Raw genomic sequence first — 26665 nt, 5'->3', positions numbered from 1 at the left:
GAGGGCCCTGGGCTCGGTGGTCAGGTCAGATGGTGACCGGCACCGCACCCTGCACTAATCAAGAGCGATGTGGGGTGATGAACAAGATACAGGCTCTCACCGGAAAATGCTCACGATCTGCAGTGAGGGCAGAAAGTAAGCCACGAAACAGCACGTGCGCTAAAACCACGGTTCTATTAAAAAAAAGGATGTATGGGTGCCTGGGTGGCTCAGTTGGTTAAGCGACTGCCTTCGGCTCAGGTCATGATCCTGGAGTCCCGGGATCGAGTCCCGCATCGGGCTCCCCGCTCAGCAGGGAGTCTGCTTCTCCCTCTGACCCTCTCCCTTCTCGTGCTCTGTATCTCTCATTCTCTCTCTCTCTCAAATAAATAAATAAAATCTTTAAAAAAAAAAAAAAAAAAGGATGTATACCCGCAGACCTGCTCAGCCCAGAAGCCGGGCAGGGATGCAGGGTCGTGGGATTGAAGCTCGCGTTAGTCTGTCATCTTCTGTACTTTCTAATTTTTCTACAACAAACATGTATGCCTGTTATAAGAAAGAAAAAGAGGAAGGACACACATCTCTGGAAACGTTAAGCAGTGCGCTGGCCAACGTGGGTCCCGCGCGCCCTGGGGTCACCCCAGACACACAAGCACCCTTTGGGGACAGCGACAGAGAGCAGCTCTGTGGCCGGGCATCCGATCCCTGGGTCTCACTTCCTCCCCCGATGGTTTCCGCAGCTGGTCCGCCTCCCACTCTACAGGCAGGAAGTGGAGGGTTAGGCAGATAAGGGGGTCCTGGGTCTCAGAGCTCAGATCAGAGCTCCACCAGATCCATGCGGCAGACCCCAGCGGGTTAAACACCAGTTCAGGAAGCCGAGCCGGCTGGATTCAGCCTCTCCTCAGCTCTGTGGCGACAGGGGGCCGATGCCATGTTCCCTCTGACCTGGTTCCACATCTGTAGAATGGGCATTATCATAGTACCCGCCTCCGAGGGTGTCATGAGGATGAACGAGCTAAGACAAGTAGAACTTGTAGAACAGGGCAGGGCCCACGAAAATGACACAGCCGGGCACAGAATGGAGGTGGCCCTCCCCCAAGGGCAGGGACCGTCTGCCTGGGTCACTGCAGGGCCTGGAGCATCAGAGGTACTCCAAAAAGGTGTGTAAGACGGAACAACAGAGGACGGAGGTGAAAGGCAGGGGGCTCCCAGCCAGCCAGCCAGCAGACTACTGGCCAAGGGCGGCCCCGGCACCATCCTGGGCGGGCAGAGAGGGCTGCAGGGGAGGTAAACAGAGCCCTGCCCTCTGGCTGTGAGCTCAGGCGCCACCAGCCCTGGGCTGGGGGCTGTGCCCTTCTGGGTCTGCACAGTGGGACCGATAATAACGCCCTCTTTCCAGCTGTGTTAGTCTCCTTCGTGCTGTTGTGACAAATCCCCACAACAGAGATTACTATCTTACAGTTGTAGAGGTCAGACGTCTAAAATGGGTTTCACTAGGGTAAAAGCAAGGTGTTAGCAGGGCTCTGCTCTTCTGGGGGCGCTGGGGAGAAGCCATTCCCTTCGCTTTCTCCAGCCTCTGGAAGCAGCCTGTATCCCTTGGCTTGCGGCCCTTCCTCCATCTCCAAAGCCATCAGTGTGGCATCTTTGGATCTCTCTCTGACGTGGGCCCTCCTGCCTGTCTCATAAGGACCCTCGTGATTTCACTGGGCCCACCTGGAGAATCCAGGAGAATCTCGCCATCTCAGATCCTTAACTTTAATCTGCCAAATCCCTTTTCCCTAGAAGGTAACATGTTCCCAGGTGCTGGGGATTAGGACATGGCATTCTCCTGCCCACCGCAGCTGTGAGAACCACAGTGGTGTGTGGGGAAAGGACCACATAAACTATAAAGTCCCGCACGTGTAAACTATTAGTAGTGGGTCTTTGTGCCAGGCCCTAGGAATGAGAGATGGATAAGGCCTCGTCCTATGGCTGCAGAGATCCAGGGCTGAGATTCCGGACCGGAGCACTCAATGCAACAAATGGGCACGTGGGTACCTTCCTCAGGAGAAACTGTGTGGCTTTTAGACTGGGTACTTTTGGGCTGGTCCTTTTTATACTGCGATCCAAAGGCCATAGCTCAGATGTGGAAACCCCTCGTAGCCAGGGGTGGAGAGGAAAGAAAAACAAAAACAAAAAATATACAGCGTTTCCAATTTCAGGACAAGCAAGGAGCCAGAGAAAGAGGTCTCTAACGTTGACGGGCCTGGTCCCATAACCCTCTTACGAGGGACTCCACTGGGGGGGGAGCTGATCTCTGCCAGGCCTCGCGTCCCCGACCCCTCAACACAGGACACAGGAGACCGGAAATGTTCCGATTTGCAGAAACAGTGAGATTAAAGGCAAGCCTGGGATTACAAACAACTCCACACTGGGGCTCGGCAATCTGGAAAGCCCTGAGTAACAGCCCAGTGACTGACTTCGCCAGGGAGAACTTCCCCCGGGGCTGTCTGTCCAGCTGTCCCCCCCAAGACCTGCATGCTCCTCAGAAGCCACAGGCCCCCTAGTACCCTGTTTCCATTCTGTTCGAATGCTGCTCTCCTGAGCCGGGCCTGGCCCTCCCAGTACCTGATGTGTCCAGGGAGGACGGGGTTTCTCGGCACTTCCGCGAATCCAGCTGCCCACTGCTTTCCCAGAGTCCAGGCCCAGGTAAGAGACTCTGACCAGTCCATCTTGTCTGGGTACCCGGGATGGGGCAGGCCAGGTACCTCCCGGGAGCCAGTAAGAATCTCTGCAGCCCAGACAGGAGCCAGAAGCCTGACCCAGCAAGAAAGACTAAGGCTGCAGAGGGCCCCCTGGGGGTGGCAGCAAAACTGGGCAGGAAAAGCAAACAACTCCAGAGGGGGCCAGTGCCCTCAGAGGGAAGAGGTGTGGGCCTGAGTCCAGGGAAAACACAGGAAGCCAGCGACCCACACGCCCTTGTTCCAGCAACCACTGGTGCTCTGGGATGCTTCTTCAGCCAGACGCCCCCAGCGAGAGTGCAGGGTGCCTGAGCGCATGCACTTCCAAGTCCACCAGGCACGGCCAACCCCACAGGTTCCAGCCGACGGCTGTGGGGGCCCACGGGCCACGCTCCAGCCCCGCAAATTCTCGGCTGACCCACTTCAACTCCAGCCTCGGGTCCTCTTCGAAAAAGTGGGCAAGACCAATCACCCCGTCTCCTGGGGCTGCGGTGCTGAGAGAGGAGATCATGTGCATGGCGCCCTTAGCATTGGTGGGACAGGCCACCCGGCCACTCGGAGCCTGCCTCCCACCGGCCTCTGTCCTGGCCCCTGTCGGAGCCAGAGTCAGAGCCCAGGTTCCAAGATCCCATTTCCACACTGTTCCTCCTTCTCCTCCTCTTCGTGGAGACACTGAAAGTTGCCTCCTGTGCCCGTCATTCATGCAACACGATGCCTTCAGTACTCCCCCCGGGGGCAGTGTGCTAAGCTGTGAGAACCCAGCAGCAAAGGTAGGACCCCACTCCCCCACCCTAAACACCCACGTCCCAGGCCTGTGCCAGGGGGTTGGGGGGGACACACCTTCACATCCTTCCCCCAGAGGGGAGGGGGCTGCTTTTACTCTGCTCCCATTTTATGGGAAGGGGCCTCGCCCAGAATCACATGCTGTGGCCACTCTGCTTGGCTCCCCAGGTGGGGTCTCCAGAACCGACTGTTTACAAACTACTCTCCTAAGAACTAGGAGGCAAAGGTAAATCTCTTAGCAGGTAAAATGCTCACACCAGTAAACACACACACAGTCAGATCGTCCGTCCATATGCAACTGGCCACACCACCCCACTCCCCCACCATGAGACAAAGTCTGAGGTTCTGGGTCGGGACCTGGAGTCCCCAGCACATCCCTGGAGGGCAGTGCTGTGGTCAAACACCCAGCCCCCGGGTGCAGAAGCCTGCAAGAAAGGAGACTGACTATCCCCATGTCACTGATCAGAAGTGAGGCTCGGGACAGAAAGCCACTTGCTCAAAGATGCACAGCTAACACAGAGAAAGACTTGAAGCCAGCTCCATGTGGCTCAGAGCCCAAATTCCCAGGTGCTCCAGGACCCAGACTCCAGCCCTCACTTCCACACCACGCTCCTGCCTGGCAGCAGCTCACCAGCGAGGACATGGGATGAGGACTGGCCCTGCTTCCCTACCTAGCTGGGGGTGAGTGCCCTGAGGGGGGTGAGGTCACCCGGGGGCTGCAGCTCTGCCAGGATCTGGGTAGTTATTCTAACCTTCTCGTCAAGAGTCCCCAGAGGCCAGGTAGGCAGCCAGGCAAAGCCCAGGGCCATTTCCAAACCAAATTTCCTCCGGGCAGGGGCCATGGAGGAAATGCAGGGAGATTTGGTGAAATGTCCTCCACTGGGTGATTTGCTTTTTCAAAGCAGTGTTTGCTTAGTAACTACCTTTAGGAAAGTCTAAAAAAAAGAAAAAGAAAAAGGAAAGCAAGTTTTTCCCCTTTCTCTTGGATAACAAGGAGAAGACTGGTGATCTGAATGGATTCTTCTCCCCGAGGATTCCAGAGTGGAAAATCACCACCCAGAGAAGGCGCTGGAACTGAAGTAAACAGAGATCTGGAAGGGAGGGTGCAGCCGGGAGCACACAGAGAGCACTGGATGAGGAGTCCAAGGCTGCCAGCATCTCACAGTGTGGCCTTGGACAAGTCCTGCTCCCAATCTCGGCATCTGTGAAACTAAGGGCAGGCCAGGAGGCCCCTGAGGACTCCTGTCAGGATCCAGTGTTGGCCCAGTTAGGGAACTCAAAAGTGACATTTATTCAAGCCAGATGTTGGCGAGACCCACCCGGCAACCCAGGCCCAGCCCGAGAGGCAGAGGCTCCAAGCACACAGTCTCCGTCCCTCCCGCCCCATCACTGGAAACACCCAGCCGGGACAGGAGGCAGAGTAGAAGCGAACACAGGGTGCATATCTGGTACGTCCTTCAACCAGCATCTCCTAATCCACAGGATGCTCTAGATGGCTATTACTTTCATCGTACAAACAGGGAAACTGGGGCTCAGAGAGGTTCCCAGGCAGCCCAAAGCCACCCAGCTAAGTGGGGATTTGAACCTCCAGAGCTCACTCCCTGATGCTGCCAAGAGATGGTGTTTGAGGGGGCTGGGGCTGCCCCAGGGTGAGCCTGAGGACAGGTAAGTGGACAGTGGGTTCAAGGCAGAGGCTGGGCCCCTCTCCCGGAAACACTCTCTGAGCTACTTGACCAGCAGGCTGATGATAACAACACGGTATATGACCCTAGCTCCCGGGGCCACCGGTCACCACCTCAGCACTGCACCAGCCCCAGCCAGACACCCAGTCTGGCCTCCAGGACTCACAGGGAGAAGGCAAGCAGAGACGGGCCGGGCTGCCAAGATCCTGACCCTGAGTGGGCAATGGGGTTCTCCAGGAGGGTGGCCTCGAGGCTTGTGGTATGCTTGCTCACGGCCCACTCCCCTTCCCAGCCCCCTGCCTCTGCCAGTAGCTTCCTCCGGCAACCGCTCCTCCCCAAGCCTCCCCTCTCCCTGAGCTCTCCACCTGGGCCCCCTCCCATCAGCGTCCCAGTCCCCTGAGCATTCTTCTCTGAGCCATTCTCCTGTGTCTGCAGCCCCCACTAGACTGAGTTTCTGGCTAGCTTCCTTCCTGGCCCACCCTGGAGGGCTCTAAGCCCTGGGAGATGAGAACTCCCCTGCACAGGTGCAGGGCCACTGATTCATTTCAGGTCCCCAGCCAGGGAGGAGAGGCCGATCCCTACGTCTGGCCCAGCAGAAACCCTCCCAGGGCCCGCCCACTCCAGATGGCAAATACAGGGACTCCTGCCCTTGAATCCAGATCTGTCTTGGCTCCAGGGGCCCACGGAGGGCAGCTGCATCTCTGAGCTCTCCAGCTGGGTGACACCCGCCTGAGAATCAGGCCCCCTGGCTCTGCACACCAAGAGACAAAGGAAGACCCCTCCCCCTGCCAGAGTGGCCAGGATTTAGAGCCAGGACCCCGGGGCCTAGATCCACCACTAAGGATTCCCCTCGGGGAGGACTCGCTAAGCACCCAGGTCCCCAAAGCCAGGCAGCAAGCAGCAGTGAGCAAACCCCAAGAGGCCTCTGCTTTTATAGCCCCCAAGCCCCAGATGTGCAGCTCACCCCCGAGCTGGCTTGGGAGGCCACAGAGGGGAACGGCTAAAGGATCCCCAGCCAAAGTCTGAGCGGTCCTGGGCACAGCACCACCCTCCCTCATACCTCCTGCCCAGTGTCTCCTCTTTCTCCAACCACCAAAGCAAAGGAACAAGGCTCACTTACTGTGTCTGGGGTGCGGAGCCTGCTGAGTCTGGGTCTGTGGGAAGAGAGCAGAGGAGAGCCTGTCAGGCCTGAGGCTGGTCCCTATGGACTCAGTCCATCCCCGCCCCCTTTCCCAGCCTCCCTGGGGTGCCAGAGACGGGGCCTGGGCCAACCTGGGTGCCTGCTGGGTTCCTGCCTCCCTTCCCCCCGCCACGGCACTGTCATTAAGCTCCCTTACCTGCCTTACTTGCACCACCTCGACTCCCACCGCTGTGGCCCACGTCCCAAATCCGACCAGAACCAGCCACCCTGCCTGCTCTGGGCCTGCTCCCCACCCCCAGCTCCTCAAGGAGCCCCTTGTCCCCAGGCCTGCAGGAAGTTCCTGCTAGGCCGGTCCCCAGTCTCTCCCAGATGACACAATACAAAAGCCCAGAAGCTGCCATTTAACACCGCCTTATCAGGGTACTCCCAACCCTAGGGGCCACCGGGACCTCTGGGAGGTGGCTTCTCTGGCTGGTGTGACTCCCTGGGAGAAGCTGCTGGGGAAGAGGGGCTTCGGAGACACAAGCCCTGGGCAGCAACTGTGTCCAAAGCCCAACTCGGGGCCAACCATTTCCATGACCAATAAGTGCGCCAGATGCTGCAGGAATGCTTGGAATCTCCAGTTCCCAAGGGAAGCCATGGAATGCAACTTCTCAATGGTTTTTCCCTTCCTGTGCTGGGGATAGTGGAGGAGCTGGGAGGCATCCCTGGGAGCCTAGAGCTTCCACCAGGCTTCTAGACTCTCTGTAGCCCCAGAGGCCCGGAAATGGGAGGACCCAAGGCTCCCAAAAACACCTTACCAGTGATGGGGACGGAGTCCAAGTGGATCAGTGGGGCGTCATCGATGTCCTTCTCTGAAGCCACGCCTGGGACACCCAGGCCAGTGCTGGTGTCCTCGTCATCGTCACTGTCGTCAAACTCGAAAGCCTCTCCAGGGTCGCCCTCCACCTCGGGGGAGGGGCCGGGGCCTCCCAGAACCAGCTGATCTCCTGGAAGGGAGGAGGAGTTAAGAGCAGCTGGGCCTGGGGTTTGGTCAAGGAAGACCGGCTACAGCGGGGGAGCTTCTGCGGGCCTGAGTGAGGGCACGAGGGCAGTTCCCAGGGCCTCGAGTAGACCCCTGCCCGGACCAGCTGGCCTCCCTGCGCTCAAGAGGTGACCCGTGGTTGGTGAGGCTGTAAGCAGGTGAGCAGTGGACAGAGAGGAGGGAGCAAAGCCTAAACAGTGAATGGGTGCACAGCTGCGCTTGAACGTACATCTATCGTTTTGTTTCCTATTTCGCCATTTTGTAAGCAAGGGGGCTTTTAATTGCATCGGGGCACGTGCGTGTGGGCACACACCTCCATGTGTCGTTTCCCGTGCATGTGTCTGTGTGCTTTTCCCACACACGCTTGTGCCCCCGGATCCCCTTCACGGACATGCCCTCCTGCCGTCCATCAAAGCTCAACTGAAGCAGAGCCCTGCCCCCACCACGGCCCCCCTCTGTCTTAGCTCCTTGTTTTCTACATCCATCCCTGTAAAACCTGCAAAGATGTGTTTTGGGCTCGTCTGTATTCCCCGGCCGATCTCAGATCCCTAAGAGTCCTTTCTACTGTCCCCTTTAAGGGGACGGGTCATGGCCCGGCCCATGGTAGAAACTCAGCAACTTCTGTTAAATAAGAAAAGGAATGGATTCTCTGCCCTAAAGAGTTTCACGGGCCCTCACCTCTCCACCCACTTCACCAAGCTGAGGTCCCCCGTCTTCTTCCCTGGAGGACCTCCTTCCTCAAGCCTGGGGCTGGACAGAACCTCAGGGGTTCACTATGCCAACCCCCTACTTCGTGCCAACTCTCTCCAAAACCAAAGGACAATGTGGCCTGGTTTTAAAAGTCTGCAAAGCTGGGGCACCTGGGTGGTTCAGTCAGTTAAGTGTCTGCCTTTGGCTCAGGTCATGATCCCGGGGTCCTGGGATTGAGCCCTGCTCAACAGAGAGTCTGCTTGTCCCCTGCCCCTCCTCTCCTCTCCCCCTGCCCCTCCTCCCCGCTCCTCCTGGCTCCTCCCCACTCCTCCCCACTCATGTTCACTCATGCTCATGCACTCTCTCTCTTTCTCTCAAATAAATAAATAAAATCTTTAAAAAAAAAAAAGTTTGCAAAGCTGAGCACCCCTCCAGTCCTGCTGTAGCTCACGCCACAGGATGTAGAGCATGCGCTTTGGTCCCATCTGGGCCCCCTACCCGCTGTGTGGTTCTGAGCAAGTCTCTCCACCTCTTGGAAGCTTGGTGTCTCCCTCCATAAACTGGAGAATAAAAACAGCACCCACCCCATAAGGCCGAGGTGAACGTGAACTGCGAAGTAGGTCAGGGTTTCTCGGCCCTACCACTGTTGACTCTGGGGCCCCAGGGTCTTCGTGGTGGGGGCCCTGCAGGATGTACGGCAGCATCCCTGGCCTCTACCCGTTAGAAGCGGGTACTACCCTCCAGTTGTGACAACCACAAATGTCTCCAGACATTGCTCAATGTCCCCTGGGGGACAAAATCACCCCTACCTGGGAGCCGCCAGGGTGGGTGTAGCCCTTGGCCGAGTGCCTGGTGTGGGTACACATTACACAAGAACACCTGTTGTAAGTGCGGCCCCTCCCAGCCGGAATCCTTGATGACAGGACTGCCTAGCCCATGTCTGTGGACTCAGCCCCAGCAGGTGCTCAGAGGTGGAAGGATGAGTTGGCAGGCAGGAAGGCGGATGGAGTAGACAGACGGCTGGATGGATGGATGGGCATATCCAATTCTAGCAGTCTCTTGGACTAGAAAAGTCCAATCCCTCCCCCACAGGGACCTGGGATTTTGCAGAGAACATTCCAGGTGCAAATGTATCAAATTCACAAAGCCCCTTCCCCAGCTGCTAGAGTGCAGCTGAAGCCCAGAGCTCAGCCTTCCCCCATCCCCAGACAGAGGCCTCTGAGGTGGGGGCCCCCCTCTCCTCCTGGGAGCTTTGGGGACAGCTTAGGCCAACATCGGCAGGGGTGAACTCCTCCAGGCAGTGATGTGGCCGGTGGCAGAAGCTCCTTCCCCAGGTCAAAGACACAAACCTGGGCTGAGAGCCTGAAATGAGCCCCACCCAGCTTCTGGCATAAGCCTCATGACCACCCCCACTGGACATGATGAGGCCACAGAGATTCAAGCGGCAAAATGATGTACCCGCAGTCCTACAGCTAGTAAGTGGGGAGGCGGCTCTGAACCCGTTTTGTCTTCCCATCCTACACTCCCCACTGAGCCCTGTTGCCTTCCGGAAATTAGCTGAGCCCTTGGACACTCGGCCCTGAGATGATGAATAAAAGAAATCCAGGGGTTGAGTTGGAAGCTGGATTAATGGTTTTCACATGACAGTCCTCAACCCACTGGTGGGTCAAAAAATCAATTAGGGGATTCCCAGGTGGCATTTTGTTTCATTTATGAATTACTTGAGATATTTTTAAATATTTTATTGTAATATTGATAAAGTCATATTTGGTATTACTTTTGATATGGTTTTGACAGTTCTGTTTCAGTTTGCATATACATATCCACACACACGTACAGGGGGTGTAGAATCTTCTACCGCTCTCCCCTCACTCACTCCACTGCAGGCACACTGGTCTCCCTGCTGCACCACGAATGTGCCAGATGTGCTCTAGCCTCAGGACCTTTGCACTTTCCATCCTGGGGTCCAGAATGTTCTTCCCCAGGTATCTTCTCCTGCTCTCACTTCCTTCAGGTCTTTACTCCAGGTTATCTCCAGATGAGGCTGCCATAACCAAAACTGCCCATAGAGACACACTGGGACTCCCTGATGGCCTTGCCTGCTTTACTTTTCTCTATGGCCTCCATCAGCAGTGATGTTCCAAGCTTTCATTCATTTTACTGTGTCCTAACTAGAACCTAAGCTCGTGAGGGATTCTAGTCTGTTTTGCTCACTATTATATCCCCAGCATCTGCTATAGTGCCCAGCACACAGTAGGCACACAATAAGTCTGCTGAACACACACACACACACACACACACATTCCTGTTCTCATGTCTATGGGTTGTGGTTTTTTTTTTTTTAAAGATTTCATTCATCCATTTGACAGAGAGAGAGAGAGCACAAGCAGGGGGAGAGGCAGGCAAAGGCAGAGGGAGAAGCAGGCTCCCCACTGAGCAGGGAGCCTGATGCGGGACTTGATCCCAGGACCTTGAGACCATGACCTGAGCCAAAGGCAGATGCTTAACCAACAGAGCCACCCAGGCACCCCTATGGATTATAGTTTTAAAAGTTCAAAATACTGGGGTGCCTGGGTGGCTCAGTTGGTTAAGCATCCAACTCTTGGTTTCGGTTCAGGTCATGATCTCAGGGTCCTGGGACTGAACCCTGGATCAGGCTCAGTGCTCAGCAGGGAGTCTACTTCTCTCCCTCTCCTGCTGCCCCTCCCCCCACACTCACTGTCATGTGCCCGAGCTCTCTCTCTCTCTCTCAAATAAATAAATCTTTAAAAAAAATAAAGTAAAATAAAAGTTTAAAAATGCTGGAATGAATGACTACAAAGTCCCCGCCCAGTATTTTGGGCTACCAGATATAGACCCACCCTGACCCTCAGTGCCCGTGGCCCCTCCCACTTGAATCCACCGGAGTCCCAGTGGGGACACTGTGCGCCCGGCCAGTATCACATGGTGACTAGCATGTCACACTCAGACCACCAGACTCCAACCCCAGCTCTCCTAGAGGCTGACCAGATGAACACGGGGTCACTGTATCCCCCAGGCTGCAGCTTCCTGACCTATAACAAGGACAAGAACAGCGACCAGCTCTCAGGTTAGTGGGAGGCCCGGACACCAGACAGGAGGGCCGAATGAACCGACATATGTAGAGGGCCTGGTGTGAGGCCTGTGCTCACTGCTGGTAATAGTCCAGCTCATTGTCAGGGCCACAGCATCATTACCATTGTCTTTGTTATGCTTATGATTATTATGATTACTGCCTTGAGTCAGAGCACAGCCCTGGGCCCTGGGGGAGCTGCACGGGCCTTCCCAGTCACAGGCCTGGCCCTCAGAGCAACTGGCCACAGGCTGTGTGCAGGGACGTCAAGGGATACGGTCACCGTCTCGCCTGCATCCAGGGGACTGTTCCCAGCAGCCCCGGGGCCAGGAGGTTCAGAGAGGAGTAAGACATGGCCCCTCGGTGTCAAGGAGCTCACTGCAGGTGAGGCAGGCAAGAGAGACGAGCCTCGAACCCCAGGGCCTGAGCCATGCCCAGTGACAGCCGGGGGCTCACGCTGGTGGGGGCCACCCCTGCACAGAGCCTCGCAGGATGAGTAAAGGTCTGACAGGCTCACGGCGGGGCTGGGGTCCCAGGCTGTGGCCACAGCAGGAGTGGAGAACATGCAGCATGTGACCCAGGGGAGCCAAAGACAGGAGCAAGGAGGCTGGCAGCTATAGGACCGTGAAGAGGTATTTGGGGGTATTTGAATCTTATTTGGTAAGACAACAGGAAGCTCTCAAACAATCAGCAAATGGCAGAAAGCCTGTTTCAACCATATGACACTAGCCAGCAACATCAGATATAACTGGAACAGTAAGTCACATGTTTGTTGAACAGAACCGAGTTGATGTAATCATAAAATCATTTTGTTCTTACTTTTTGGTGAATGGGAGAAGGGGTAACAAAATGCCCACGGCAGCAGGAGACAGAGCAGGGAGCATCCTGGGACCCAAGCCACAGTCACACGTCAGGAGATGCCCTTGTCCCCCACAGCCCTGTTCTCGTGCTCCTGAGGCCCAGGCAACCAGACATGGCTCCTTATCAGAAGGAAAAATCAAGAGGCCCCTCCCCGGATAATTGAGCGCTGAACTGAGCCCTTGCCACCTATCTGGACAGGTGGCCTGAGCAGAGCTGACCACATAGGCCTTTGATGTTCCAGGCTACACCCCAGCCCTGGGAGAGCCAACCCCAGCAAGCCCAGGAGGCAGGAGACCTGAGAAGCCACCGTGCACCGCAAATGAAGGTGGCTTCACTATGCGGGTTCCCCCACCCTTTGGAGAAGAACACGAAGGCTCAAGGAGGAAGGGACCCCTCCTTGGTCTCTGCCCGGGGCTCAGAACAGAGCACACGTGGCCGTCCTGCAACACCCACAGCAATAACAGCTCCCATTCATTGAGCGATTGATTACCACACGCCAGGGCTGCCCGTATCATTAAGCCGTGCAACAGCCCCCTGAGAGGGTGGCACTACTCTTCCCAGTGTTTATGGGTGATGAAGCTGAACCGCAGAGACAGCAAGTCGCTCAACTAAGCGCACAGCGTCGGTGGAGGGCTGGGCTGGTGAAAAAGCCTTCGCTCAAGACCTCTCTGCTCTCTGCCTCCCCCAGAGGATGAGCAAAACATAGGAAGCGGGGCCCACTGGGTGAAGGGTGTCCAGCTCCTCTGGGGCAGGGCAGGGGGGTGGGGGGGGCCGGATTCCACATACAGTGTCCAAGGCCCCACTGCCAGGGTTACTGCCAGAGAAACTAGCGGACAGCAAATTCCATTTCAGATTAACAACAAATAATGTTTCAGCATAGGTGTGGGTTTTTCCTCATCTTCTTTTTTGTTCCCCAATAACTCTGGCGACCCTGCCTCCACTAGACGACCCGGCCTCAGCACGCTGGCGGATGGAGGTGGACAGGCCAGGCCCTTCCCCTTAACCCTCACCGCCCTCAGTTCATGAGCTTCACCCCCAAGCACACAACACTCCTGTTGTCATGTCTGTGGGTTGTGGTCTTAAAAGTTTAAAATCTCCAGGGGCGCCCCGGTGGCTCAGTCGGTTAAGCGTCTGCCTTCAGCTCAGGTCATGGTCCCAGGGTCCTGGGATCGAGCCCTGCGTCAGGCTACCTGCTCAGCGGGGAGTCTGCTTCTCCCTCTCCCTCTGCCTCTCCCCACCCCCCCACCCCGGCTTGTGCTCTCTCTCTCTCTCTCTCTCTCTCTCGCCCACTCTCTCTCTCAAATAAATAAATTAAATAAATAAATAAATAAATAAAATCTTAAAAAAAAAAAAAGGTTTAAAATCTCCAGGGGATCTTAGGTAAAGAACCACCCTCGTCTGGAGCCTGCTCTGTGAGAAGGAGAGCTAAGCACCAGCAGAGCAGGATTCACACCGAGGGTCAGCCTGCTCCAGAGCTAGTCCCCTCCGCCAGCCCCGTGGCCCGTTCAGAGGAGGGACAAACAGGAAGCCTGGGGTACGGTACCTATGGCAGCCTGTGGAGGAGGGTTGGAGGAAGCCATCAGACAAGGTCCAGCTCAAACCAGCACCGTCCCAGCCACTCGCCTGTTAAAAAAAAAAAAAAGAGAGAGAGACCAGAAATCTAATTAGATGCAGTCCAAGGGCAAAGTTTCAACAAGCAGAGAGGGGTCATTGGCTCAAGACCTGTGCTCTCCAGCCCACCAGCTCTTCCATTCCTTCTCCAGCTGCTCCCGGAGCACAGGAAGGAGCCAGAAAGGGCCCAGCCCCCACCCCACCATAAATCATTAACCCAGGAAACCAGCCACGGCAGCCCTGTAACCACATCTTCCCAGAAAACCCGTGCCACCACAGACCTTTCGTTTTGCTCAGTACCCAGCGACCCTGGGCACCCTGGTGGGGCCCACTAGACAAGCCCCTTCCTCCCATCTGGCTTGCAGGGGAACTCCAGCCCCAGAGGCTGGATCATGCTCCGGCCTCTGTGTTCCAGAGGCTGGATCATGCCTGAACTATCATGGATGTGGCCGGATACTTCCTTGTCCCGGCCTCCCAGTGACCACAGCTCCCTGGAGTCCAGATCCTCGTACCAGCCCCGCCTGCAGCCCTGCTGAAGGCCATTCACTCCCTCTTTGTCTCTCCCCGTCCTGCCCCACAGGGTTGGCCAACTGGCGAGGGGCCACTGGCCTTAGCACATGGGTGTATGGAAAGTAAAGGTATGCAGAGAGGCAGATGGCCAGAGATAGGGGCAGAATCCCAAAAGCTTGGAGCTGGGAGCAGTTTTCCCTGGCCTCAAAGTGGGGGCTGTACTGGGCTTCCCAGGGCCTGCGGCCAACCTTGCCAGAAGTCCAAGCGGTGAGGGAAAGGGCTCTCCCCACTCTGCCCTGACACCTCTGATCCTGAGCGAGGAGCTGTCCTTCTAGACCTTTCTGTGGAGGGGAGAATCAGTCCTGGAGGGAAAGCATGAGCCGTCCAGTCCAATCAGCCCCTGCCAGAAACTGGCTGATGCCTGTTCTCCTCTCCAATCCTAAAGCCTTTATTTTTCTTAACTAGCTTCCTAAATAAACATAGAATGCATGTAAATGGCAATTAATTAATAACAGCAAACATTGCCGTAGTGCCTCCTATGTCTCAGATGCTATTCGCAGCACTTTACAAATATTAACAGCTATTAATCAAAACTATGAGAAAATGAGGCCCAGAGTGGTTAAGTAAGTTGCCCAAGATGACACATCTACTAAGTGGCAGAGCCGGGGTTTGAACCCAGGCCGTGGGCCCCCAAGGCTGCGCTCATTAGGTAACCATATGCCAGGGCCTCTCAAAACCCAGATGACATAAGGGTGCACAGTCCACCACAATCCCCCAAAGTGACTGCCTTCATTAGGTCCTTGGGAGTCCTGAACGTTCCATGAGTGTGCCTGCCTATCCCTCTACCTACATACGTGTCTTGTTTCACACGGCGGGGGCGCGGGGGGGGGGGCATCCCTGCACTTGCTGTGCTATACCTTCCTTTTTTTAAAGCTTAAGAACCTTGGTGATTATTTCACACCAGGACATAGACATCAGCCTCCCTCTTCTGAATGGCCGCGTAGTGTGGGGATTTTTTTTTTTTTTTTTTTTGGATATATCATAACTGAGGTAATCTCTGCCACTGGACACTGAGGGGTTCCCGGGGTTTGGGTGTTATGAACAATGTAGCAACTAACGTCCTCCATACACAGGGCCTTAAGCAAATGGATACATGAGCCTGTAGGGCACGTGCCTAGAAGTGGACCTGCAATTCTCATTTCGGTTGAACGCAAATTACTTTCCAGTAAGTAGGTGGCTGTGCCTCATAGCCCCACACTCAAAACTATCAAGACTAAAATTTTATCTTCAGCAAAGGGCTCCGGGAAACAAACTAAAATGCCTGCAAATTCCCTTGCGAGTCGAAAGATCCGACAACAGCCATACAGCCCTCCTCATACAGGGTCCTTCTCCCTGGGGCTCATTCGGAACCACTTAGGAAGGAGCAGGGAGACTGAGGCCCATTTTACAGGAGGGAAAAGGGAGGTGCCTAGCCCCAGCCCATATGCAAACTGCTGCTCAAATACAATTTTTTTTAAAGATTTTATTTATTTGATGGAGAGAGACACAGCGAGAGAGAGCACACAAGCGGAGGGGTGGGAGAGGGAGAAGCAGGCTCCCCTCTGAGCAGGGAGCCCGATGCAGGGCCCAATCCCAGGACCGTGGGATCATGAGCTGAGCGGAAGGCAGATGCCTAAGGAGTGAGGCACCCAGGTGCCCCTACAATTTTTTGATGATGCAGAAACCCAGGATCCTTTCCCTCCAGGCCAGAAAGCTATCCTTCCCTTTTTCCTCACCCTTTGGGGTTGATTCCTGCCCCCTGATCCAAGCCCAGGGCTTTCCCCGGGAAAGGAAGAGAGACATCAGCATTTATGGAGCCAAAAGCTTTATCTGCCCTATGGTATTTACAGATGAGGAAACCAAGGCACAGAGAAGTAGGGATCTGCCTGAGGTCACAGAGGCAAGGGAACAGAGGACAACATGAGGATTGGCCCCAAACCTTCCTCTCCCTCCTCTAACCACACTGCCTCTCTGGACTTTGGGGCTGGAATCTGGGTGTGTCTGCTACAGGCTAACCTGGGGCAGTGAGGTCCCCAGGCAAGGACACAGACCCGCAAGCCCCATGCACACCCACAGTCCTGTGGCCACCATCTGTACACACGTGCCCCTAGCCTCAGAAGGATGCAGGTGAGGGAACAGGGGGTCTCTCAGCGCAACCATCACCACCACTACAGACCCTCATGGCACAACAGTTAGGAAAAAGTTCAGGCTTTTTTTCAGGGTCCCCCCACTCAGGAGCTATGACACCTTGGATGAGTTACTTAGCCCCCATCTCTGGGCCTCCATTTACTCATCTGCAAAATGGGGACTAAAAAGTAGATACCTTGGGCACCTGGGTGGCTCAGTCAGTTAAACATCCAACTCTTGATTTTGATTTTGGCTCAGGTCATGATCTTAGGGTTGTAAGAAAGAGCCTCATGTCGGGCTCTGCACTGGACATGGAATCTGCTTAAATTCTCTCTCTCCCTCTCTCTCTGCCCCACCTCTCTCTCTCCCTAAAATAAAATAAAATAAATAAAAAGTAGCACCTCACCAGGTTATTAAGACAATTAAGAGTAAATACATGTAAAGCTCTTGGAAGGGTCCCCGGGTCACACTGGTATATGGCTGTCATTCACACTCATAACACAGGCTGTGGTGAGCACAGCTCCGCCTTGAGAGCTGGGGGCTCAGGCTGGAGTCTCATCTCCACTAGCAGGTGAACTGAGCCTCATGAGTGTACAAAGGGGGTCTCACTACCTGCCCCATGGGGCTCCCAGCAGCATATCTGAGGCCAACCACACACCACCACCAGGAGGCTCAGTCAGCGCCAAGATGCCCACCCTTGAAGCTGTCAGCATCAAAATGGGAGACAGCAATCGGGACCCTGTGTCTGGATTCCATACCTCAGGAGTGGAAGCGCCCCTGCAGGAGGTTCACAGGCGGATTTCACTCTATGGGGATCTGGGGAAAGCACCTGGGGCAGCCGGATCTGCCTGCAGGCTGGGCTCTGTCTCTCCTCTGGGTGTGACCACAGGCCTGCCCTCAGCCTCTCACAGCCTTGGGCTTCCCCTCTGTAAAATGGGCATGACAGATCCTGTGCACACTATTTCCCAGGCTGCTATAAGCAAGGACCCAGGTCATAGGAATGAACGTGCTTAAGCAAACAAGTGGAGTTTATATATATATATATATATATATATATATATATATATATATATATATATTTTTTTTTTTTTTTTTTTTTTAAGTCCTCCTTGAGCTCCCAGGCCCTGCCTGACTGGAAATTCTGCTCCAGCCCTCATGAAGGCCCTTCAGGCCCATGACCTTGCCAATTGTTTTATATTCCTGGGCCTTTTGCTCAAGGTGGGAGCCTGAGTCAGAAAAAAGGTGTTGTGATGTCCCTGAAATGAGCCTCTCTCTCTGAAAAGGGCTCCAGAACCTTCCTGCTAGGACAGTCTCTAGCAAAAGAGGCCATGCGGCTGGTGAAGGCGAGCCAGTGGAAAACCAAAGGTGGCCAGCAGAGTACAGAAGCGGTTTGGATTATGCTTGAAAAGTGCACAGAGGAAAGGTCCGGAAGGAAACCCACGCAGACAGCAATAGTGTTGGGCTCAGGCGAGCATCATAAGAAGGGACAACAAAAATTACCGTTCCCATTTTTTTAAAAAGGACATTAAGGCAAAAACATCACAGCAGGTCAGAACCAGGGAGCCCTTACGCTGAACACAGCTCTGTTCTGGCTTTTCAGGTGTGGAAGCCGAGCCCTGGAGGGAAGGGACCGCATCTCTCCCTCTGCAGAGGCAGAGACCTTAGGGCAGCGGGTAAAGGGTGACATCTGTTGCTAGATCTGGGCTGAGCTTGGGCAGCAGGGTCATAGAGGACTTTTTTCTCTCAGGGGCTAGCTCTTTGAAAACAACTGCCAAGACTGGACAGGCAGGCAGACCCCCTGAACAGTGCTCTTTCCAGCTACACTGGGCAGAACAGCTAGTTGGAGGCTGTACTTTTCAGCCACGTTCAGGCAGGGCGAGATACAGAGGAGCCAGGGAAGAAGCCCCAGCTCCCGGGCTCCAGGGTGGGCCCCAGCGGGGTAAGCTCAGTGACTCAGACCACCCAGCTTGCTCAGAGCAGCCAGCAATGAGCACCTCCCTCCATCCCCCGCAGCCCTACTCACCAGAGCAGGTGCCTTCCCGGCTCTAATTTAATCCAAGAGCTTATCAATTCCCCCTCCCTCTAGAGTTCAAGGTCCATCCAGCCCAGAGGCCCAATCAGAAACCCTCCCGCCAGCCTGCACCTGCCCCTCCTCCCTAGCTCACCCCACTCTGAGCCATCTCCCACCCCCTATCAACTGAGTGGCCCCAGCCCTCTTTCCTGGATGGGACCTGGAGAAATACCCTTGGAGGGCTCCTGAAAGTCAGGGAGGCTGCTCGAGTTGGGCCCAACAGAGAGGGCTGGCCTCTGGAGAGAGAGGCCCATGGGGGAGGGCCGGGGAGGGGAGGGTGGGCAGGGGTCCAGACAGGCAAAACTTCAGTCCCAGAAGCTGGGGAAGCAGCCGGTGTTGGCCGATCCAAGTCAGGCAGCCTTGCTATAGGAAAGGTTGGAGACAAACAAGAAATAGGTTCTGGCCCAGGCACCCACCTCAAACCTGGTCTCAGAGGCACCATGTGCGCCTCCTGGAAGCGGGAGGAATCTGTGGAACAGAAGAGCAAGAGCCGGTGCTCGGGCTGGTCAGGACCAGGGCTCCTCCGAGCGACTGGGCCTCCCAGAGGTTTCTGTGGCTTTTGGCCTTTTGTCAGACAGACCCTTGGCTGACCGGCCCCTGACTCCCTGCCGCCACAGTGACCATTCCACAACACACAAACCCTCAGACCCTTGCTTGTCGCCTTCAGAATGAAGCCTAGGACCCAAGCAAGGCCCTCAATGACTCACCCCTGCCCTCTCCACAGCCCTCTCTCGGGGCTCAGCTGCTCCCAGGCCCTGCCTGACTGGACACTCTGCTCCAGCCCTCATGAAGGCCCTTCAGGCCCATGACCTTGCCAATTGTTTTATATTCCTGGGCCTTTTGCTCAGGCTGTTTGTTCCTTCTGGGTAGAACTCCCGCTCACAACCAACAAGCAACTCCTACTTAACCTTCAAAACCCAGACCCAGTTTCTCCCCTCCAGACCCATTTCATGAAGTGGTTCCCAAAGCTGGCTGTGAAACTTTAAAAAAAAAAAAAAAAAAAAAAAGTGTTCCAAGCCCATGACTCTGACAGCTCAGGGATGCAGCCAGGGAAAGTCTATTTTCAAAGGGCACAGTGATCCTGGGACACGTGCAGCCCCTATTATAACAGCACCCCCCCTCAGTGGATTATGACTTCTTTCCATCTCCGTGCCTAGAGCACCAGCCCACACGCAGGACAACAGCTGCTGAACGGCACTGAGTTAAGCCCAGAGGCTGAGAAGCTTCACCAGCCTGGGACCTCCTCGCTGTGGAACCTGTAAGGCCGGCGTGTCCCCAGGCCTGGGGCAGCTGTGGGTGTGGGCTTCCTGCCGGATGGAAAGAGGGGCACGGCCCAGGTCGGAACCCCAGCCCCCTCAGGTATCCTCTGCCCTGTCCAGAAAGACCAGAGCTGGGAGACGAGGGGGAGAAGGGGAGAGGTGGGGGGAAGGGGGATGCAAGCTGTGGACCCTGAGCCTGGTGGGAAGGAAGACCCGCAGCTACTGTGTGCAGGGCGGCAGGATGCCTGCAGCTCTGCCCTGGGCGCTAGGGGCCACCTGCTGGAGGCTCGGGACACAATCCTGGAGAGACAAGGTGCCTCCTCCAAGGAAACACTGAGGGGCTACTGCAAGACGCACACGGTCCAGAGCCCAGAGCCCGGGTGAGAGACAGGTGAGACCGCAGGAAACTATCCCCTCTCTGGGCCTCCTGTCCTCAACTGTCACGTGCAAGTGTAAATGAAATGACATCTGACCCCCCGCTGGTGGGGTCTCAGTACAGGCTAGTTCCCTGCCCGGAGTTCCTGCTGCTCTTTGAGGACAGTCGTCCCATTCTGCAGACCGCCCCACCGAGTCCAGACCGATGGCCCACCAGACTACCGGCCCTGTCCTTTGTGACCCTCACCACCCTTGAGGTCATGAAATGATCGTCTTCAAAATGACAGCGGACACCTCCTGATGCCACTCCATGGCCGTGCACCAAGCATGCTGAACAGTTTCATTCTGTTAATTTAATTGCTCTAACGGATGAGGCGGAGTCTGAGGGATGTTCCCCAGGCCACGCAGCTCCTGAGCGGGGAGTCCCTGGGCTGAGAGCCAGGAGAGCCAAGGCAGGACCGCCGGGGCTAGTTCTAAACAGGATCCCCAGCGCAGAGTACGCCCCGGGTAACGTGCCGGGCAACAAGTGGTGGGTGAGTGCACGGCTGAGTGGGGGGAGCATCTTCCTTGCCCCTCCCCAGTCTCCAAACGCCAGAGGGACCAGGAGGCCAGCTCCCCACCCACTAGAGGCCAGGCCACTTAATGGGCTTCCCTAGCAGGAAGGGGGAGGAGGGCCCCAAGAGGAGCATCCTCCAGGCTACAGGCAGGGGTGAGGCGTGGTCAAAGGCTGAAGCCTCAGACAATGGAGGTTCTGTCCGAGCCCAGAGGAGGCATCCCCACCCCCTAACCTTCTTCCCCCATTGACTTCCTAGGCGTGCCCCTGGTCAATGATCCCCAGGCAGGACAGGTGGGGAGCAGCCCCCGGGAGGAGGCCTCTGGGCAGAAGCGCCCACCCACTTGGCACCCCTGGGGAGGGGGGAATCTCTGGGGGCTGTTGCCTGGGAAACTAGGGCCTGGAGAAGCTGCCAGACCATGTATATAAACAGGGCTGCCCCAGACGGGTCCCCAGGCCCCTCCCTCCTCAGCATGAACTGCTCTGTCTGCATAACCCAGCCCAGGCAAGAGGCTCCAGGCTGAAGGGCCGGGGGCAAAGCCTCCTACTACGGGCTAAACTGTCCTGCCCTCACCCCTGGAGGGTCCTAGACCCTCAGCCACGTCCTGGGCAGTCCATGTGATGGGACCCCATGGCCCACAGTCTGGAGGCCAGAAGGGGACAGCACTGATTTTGTGCCACCTCTTTACCCTTCCGAGCCTCAGTTTCCCCAGAAGCCCCCCTCTCAGGCAACTTAGCACCAGCGTGGCTCTGGCCTGCTCAGACTTTTCTGAGGCATTTCCATGCTGGAACCAAACCTGAGAGGTGGGCTTCCTTCCCTCCCTTTCAGACATGGGAAGCTGAGGCTCAGACTGGCAAAGGCTTTGCCTCGAGTCCCCAGAAGCACAAGGCAGGAGCAGGAAAGGAAGGTGTGTCTGACTCCATGCAACTGGACAGAGCTGATGCAGGCGAAGGAAGGAATGCGCAGGCTGCAGGAAAAGCCCAGGCAGGGGCAGAGAGTCCAGAAGAGCCGGGCCTTCCAGGCAAGGGCACCTCCCCAGGAAGGCGGCTAAGCCTGCAGGTGAAAGCAGGGGTGGGGGGAGCAGGCAAGAGGCACATCCCAGCCACCCACCCCCAGCACACAGGTGATGCCAAGGGCAGAGCCAGGATTGCCAGGGTGACTCCCGGCCACTCTGCAAGCTGACCTAAAGCCTCGAGGAGAGGGGGGCTGAGGCCTGACTGCTTCACCCCCAGATGCCCAGGTATCAGGTGGCTGCCCCAGGAGCACCCAAAGTCCCTGGGTGGCCTTCAGGCTCAGTGAGACCAGGGGGACTCACAGCCCGGGGGCATCCGCTTCTCTGGGATTCCAAGTCCCCCTCACTCACCTCCAGGGGGTCAGACTCACCTGTAGCAGCTTGCACGATGAGGACGCTTGCCCATCCTTGCCCCCACTCAATTTCACTGTGTGCCTACTGCCCGCAGAGCCCCAGCTCAGCCCGGGAACAAAGGACCCAAGGAGAGGCCCAAGTTCCTGTCCTCAGGCAGCAAGTGACAGGAGGTCTGTAGGTGTACCTGCCCAGCAGGGGGTGGCCCGCAGGACACTCCAGGAGCACAAAGTATGGGTGGCCTCGCCTGCTTTGCTGACCGGGAGCCCAGTGGACTCTGGGCCTGCGTTTCTTTCCAGATCACAGTCCAGGGCAGGGTTTCTGGGGTCAAACCATATTCCAATCCTGGCCCCACTACTTGCTAGAACATGCTTAGCTGTGTCTGCACTAGGGGGAGGGAGGTATCTCGGGTTAGGAGGAGGAATGAATAAGGTAAGGAACGCTGCCTGGCATGGGCAGGAACTCACCAGAAGGCACGGCTCATTCCCACACAACAGGCAGCAGCAAGGAGACTCAGTACCGTGCTCCCCAGAGGTCGCGGATGGAAGCTGACCTACCACCACGGCCCCCTCCACACCCGGCAGCCCTAGCTCTCGGCCCTCACCCTCCCACAGGGCTCCAGGGGCTGGAGCTGAGGGAGGCACCCCGGCTCCCACTGTACCCAGCAAGCAGCCCCCTCTTTGTGGGGGCTGCTTGCTGCCCCGTCCGCAGGCTGCGTGGACTGGCTTCCACAAGCAGAGAATTTGGGGTTAGGTCAGGGGGATGGCTTCGCATCACTGGACTCCAGCATTGCCCCATACGGGCCATGTGCCTCCTACTTCCCACCCCAGGGGCTCAGAGACCCATGTCTCTTCAGCCCGCGGGCCTTCAGATGGGGAAACGCTGGCACCACCCCTCTTAGACGCACGGACTCCACTTACACAACAGGAAGAACCCTGGACTCTGAGCTGATGCCAGGAGGAACCTGGGGGCTGGCGGAGGAGGGGGGATGTGAGGAGGGGGGTGTCTTTCTGGAAAGAAGGTGAGGCAGCCAAGAGACACCTCGGCTCCTCTCTCCCCATCATTCCTGGCCAACGTAAAGATGGCGCATGACCGCTCTTCTTAAGGATCAAATACCCAAAAACCTCACCAATCCCACATGGGCTCAAGCCACCACCAGATTCCCCTGCTCCCCTTGTGTAAACATTGCCTGCACCCCCTGTCCAGGATCCCCCCATTCTCTGCTGAACTATCTAGGTTGGGAGGGTATCTGCCCCCACTGCTCCAAGATGCCAAAGCCAGTGAATGTGCCTGGGCCCCATCTCTCCCTTCCTGCAACCCTCTGTCTGCTCCCCTCCCTCTGGGAGGGCACCCACCCCACGCCCTTTCCTCCCGCAGGACCAGGGGGCCACTCCTGGGCTCAGGACTCTGACCTGACTTGAAGATGCCTCCCAGGGTACATCCTTGCCTGTTTCGTGGTTTTGGACACCCTCTCTGCAGTGACACCTCCGGCCTGACCTTCCCTTGAACTCCATCCAGGCTTCTCCGCACATGTCTCCTCAGCATGTCCGCTCCGTGGTCGGCCGGGCATCCCAAGTCAACATCCACACCAACCCCTGGCCACTCCCCGACTCCTCCCAGCCTCCCAGCTCACCTGATGGCCGCACCAGCCTGCCAGGGGCTGGGGCTCAAGCCTCCGCCTCACCTTGACTGCCCCTCTCTCTCACCCCCACGTCCCATCCCTCAGCAAGCCTTATTGGCTCTACCTTCTAAATCCGTCCAGACTCTGACCCCTTCTCGCCACCTCCCCTGCTGCCACCCGGGGCCAAACTGTCATTCCTCTCATCTGGACCATTAAAATAGCCCCTGACTGGTCTCCCATTTCCACTTTCACCCCCCACCCCACGCACTTTGTTCTCCACACAGCAGCCCAGTTATGCCTCTGCTCAAACCCTCCAGTGCTTTCCTACCTCAGAATGGAAGCCAGGGTCCTCACTTTGGCCTATAAGGCTCTACACGGTGTGCCCCCCATGACCTCCCAGACTGCAGATCCTACCTCTCCCCACATAGCTTACTCTACTCCAGTCGCAACAACTATGGTGCAGCTCCTCAAACACCCACACACGCCCCTACCTCAGGGCCTTTGCACTTGCTGTTCCTCTGCCTGGAAAGCTCTTCCCCCCGACATATGCATGGATGGCTCTGTCACCTGCTTCGGAGCTCTGCTCAAAGACAGGCCTTCCCCATCCATCCTCTTTAAAACAGTACACACACATCCTCATCACGCCGCTGCCCTGTCTTCCTAGCATTTAATGCCTCTGGACATCTGGACGTTTCCGTTGTTTCTATCAGTTTCCTCCTGCTACAATGTGCACTCGACAAAGGCAGGAGCCTTAGCATTTTGTTCACTGCTCTCTCCACAGCCCTGGAACGGTGCCTGGCACCCAGCACACCTCAACACACACCTGCCAAATGAATGAAGGGATCCCTGGTCCCACGCCAGCCCCGGGCTCTGTCCCACCACCACCACCACCAGGGGCGGCGTGGGGCCCCCACTCCTGGGGCTGCGGCTCCTCCTCCCTGAAATCAGCCTGTGGCCAGGACAGCTCTTCCCAGGAGAGCTTCACAAACAGATCCACTGCCAAGCTGGGCAAGAGGCGGTTCCCCAAAACCAGTGTGGGAAGAGGTCTGGGGCCAATGCCAGGGTGTGATCAGAGAGGGGTGGGGCAGAGCTGAAGGAAGGACTTAGACTATTTTTAAAAACTCACTCCCAAAAAGACCATGTTCTTGTTCTGATGAGTCAGAAGCATGTGGCCCGGAGAGGGGACAGGACCCCGGGGCCCCAAGGGCCGCCCCCCTTGGCCCCTCTGGCAGGCAGGTGCACACACGGGCCTTCCCCGCGCAGGCAGGTGGGCGACCCGGGCGCGCACTCGGCTTTCCAAGGAAGGGCAGGCAGCTTCCAGCTGTGGCCGCAGAGGGCGAGGCCCAGCACCGCTGCGTAGGCCAGCAGGCCACGGGGAGCAGAGGAGGCCTCCCTTTCAAAGCCCACTAGGGTCCAGTCTGGCTCCAGTCCCTTTCTTCAGGCCCAAGCTCTGCCTCTCTCAGGGAGGGCACCGTCTGTTTTGTCCCACAAGAGAGGTCTGGGCAGAAAAGAACCTTTGCAAACTCAGAGCTAAAAATACTCAGCCCACCCAATCAAGGCAGGGCAAGTTGGCCAGGCAGCGTCTGAGGCCCTCCTGAAACACAAGCCCTGCACGCGTCCCAGGGGACCCAGAGGCCTGCGCCACATGGCCCAGCATAGCTCTGGCTGAGCTCTCAAAGCAACCAACCCTTCAGTGCCAACCCTCCCCCGCCCCGTAGCAATGCACCGCCTTCCCCAAGCAAGATACGCCTCTTGCAGCTGCTCTCTCTTCTCCCCACCTGCGAGGGGGCGACGGAAATCCGGGTCTTCCTGCCAGCCCCACGAGGGGGTGGGCCATCCCATGAGGGGGCGGGATCAGCCCCATTTTACAGATGAGGAAACTGAGGCTCAAAGATGTAGAGCGATTTGTCCGAAGTCCAGAAGCTCCATGATTGGACCCAAGGTGTGTCCAGGTCTTCTTCCCCAGGGGCAGGATGCTTCTCCCTCCACAGGCCAGGGGGTCCAGCCCACCCCCTCGCATTTAACGGCACAGCTGGAAGAAGGCGCTGCCTGGGGCTGTGGGAAGGCAGCAGAGAGGCTGGACTGGCCGTGTCAGGGGGCAGGGAGACTGGGGGGTGGTGTCAACCACGAAACAGTTTTGCCCTGATCCCGCTGTCCAGGGGTGGAGTCGGATCCAGGATGCGGACCCAAACAGGGAGCTGGTTCCAAGCACGGGTCCTCCTTCATTACCAACTTGAACAAGATCTAAACCGGGGCTCACCAACGCAGTAACGGGGCTCTTTGGAACAGGTAACTCCGATGTGGCCCCCAGTCTGGCCCTACAAAGAATTCCCAAACTCCCTCTTCACACTGCTCCTGACCCTTGGCACTGGAACCACGCAGGGCGCCCTGAGTGGTGAGCCCACCCCTGCCTCCATCCTGCTCCCAGAGAGGGGCCACCTGCCCGGTGGGAAATGGGGGACCCGTGGTACTCAGGGCTACCCCTGCTCTAAAGCAGTCTCTGGCCCTGTGGTGGTGGTGGGGGGGTCCTCAGGTGCCCCCTTGTGCCACCATCGTGCCCCAGGTATTGTTTTGACGAGCGTGACCTCTGGGATCAAACCTGGCTGGGTCCTGACTCTCTGCCTCCTCGCTGTGACAGTAAGATTGATTCCACTGCTCTGGTCCCTGGCGCCCTCTTCTCCAGAACCACAAGAATCCCCGCCACACAGGGGGCTGTTACAAGGATTAAATGAGATAATGGTGCCCACAAAGTGCCTCGCTGAGAGGCTGGAACACAGTAGGTACTCAAGAAATGTTTGTTGAGTGAATTAATGCACAACAACCTCCTTCAACCTGGACAGCAGACCTGGCCAACCAGGGTGGTGCCCTGGGTAGAGCTGAGGTCAGTGAATGCAAGGCTTGGGGGCGGGGTGCAGCTTCTCCTGCAGTGTCGACCGTGCGGCAACCCCCCTGAGGGCAAAGGTACCCAGTGACATGCCGCGGGACAGCCCGCGGCCTGCCTGACCCTGAGGCTGACACTCAGCTATAGAAGCTCCCCACAAAGCCTCCACCCACCTCCTGCTGCTTTTCACGTGAAGATTCCAGGAACTGGGGTCAAAGTCAGAAAAGGGGAGGATCCCCAAACCAGACAGCAATGTGAAGTTCCCTTAGTTGGTGCGAAACAC

At 56.8% G+C, this 26665-nt stretch overlaps 1 protein-coding gene across 9 annotated transcripts in view; it reads right to left on the bottom strand.

The window, feature by feature from the left end:
• The window catches only part of ARHGEF10L (Rho guanine nucleotide exchange factor 10 like), a 144062-nt gene that overhangs the window by 94470 nt on the left and 22927 nt on the right, over positions 1 to 26665 (bottom strand). For 3 of the 9 annotated variants that reach the window (XM_027613458.1, XM_027613511.1, XM_027613521.1), the window contains exons 1-4: positions 13694 to 13756; positions 13515 to 13594; positions 7106 to 7294; positions 6285 to 6318 (exon numbers count right to left, since the gene is read on the bottom strand). In XM_027613458.1, the coding sequence (XP_027469259.1) occupies positions 6285 to 6318; positions 7106 to 7294; positions 13515 to 13551 (260 nt within the window). In that variant the 5' untranslated portion in view covers positions 13552 to 13594; positions 13694 to 13756. Of the gene's footprint in view, positions 1 to 6284; positions 6319 to 7105; positions 7295 to 13514; positions 13595 to 13693; positions 13757 to 13863; positions 13887 to 24324; positions 24346 to 25279; positions 25398 to 26665 lie in introns of those variants that run through there. The other 6 variants (XM_027613502.2, XM_027613531.1, XM_027613485.1 and 3 more) reach the window with 5 other exon arrangements.

The sequence above is a fragment of the Zalophus californianus genome, chromosome 4, assembly GCF_009762305.2.
Source record: "Zalophus californianus isolate mZalCal1 chromosome 4, mZalCal1.pri.v2, whole genome shotgun sequence".
Lineage (NCBI taxonomy): Eukaryota > Metazoa > Chordata > Mammalia > Carnivora > Otariidae > Zalophus > Zalophus californianus.
The sequence above is the reverse complement of the archived record's forward strand: the minus strand, read 5'-3'. Positions and strand labels throughout refer to the sequence as shown.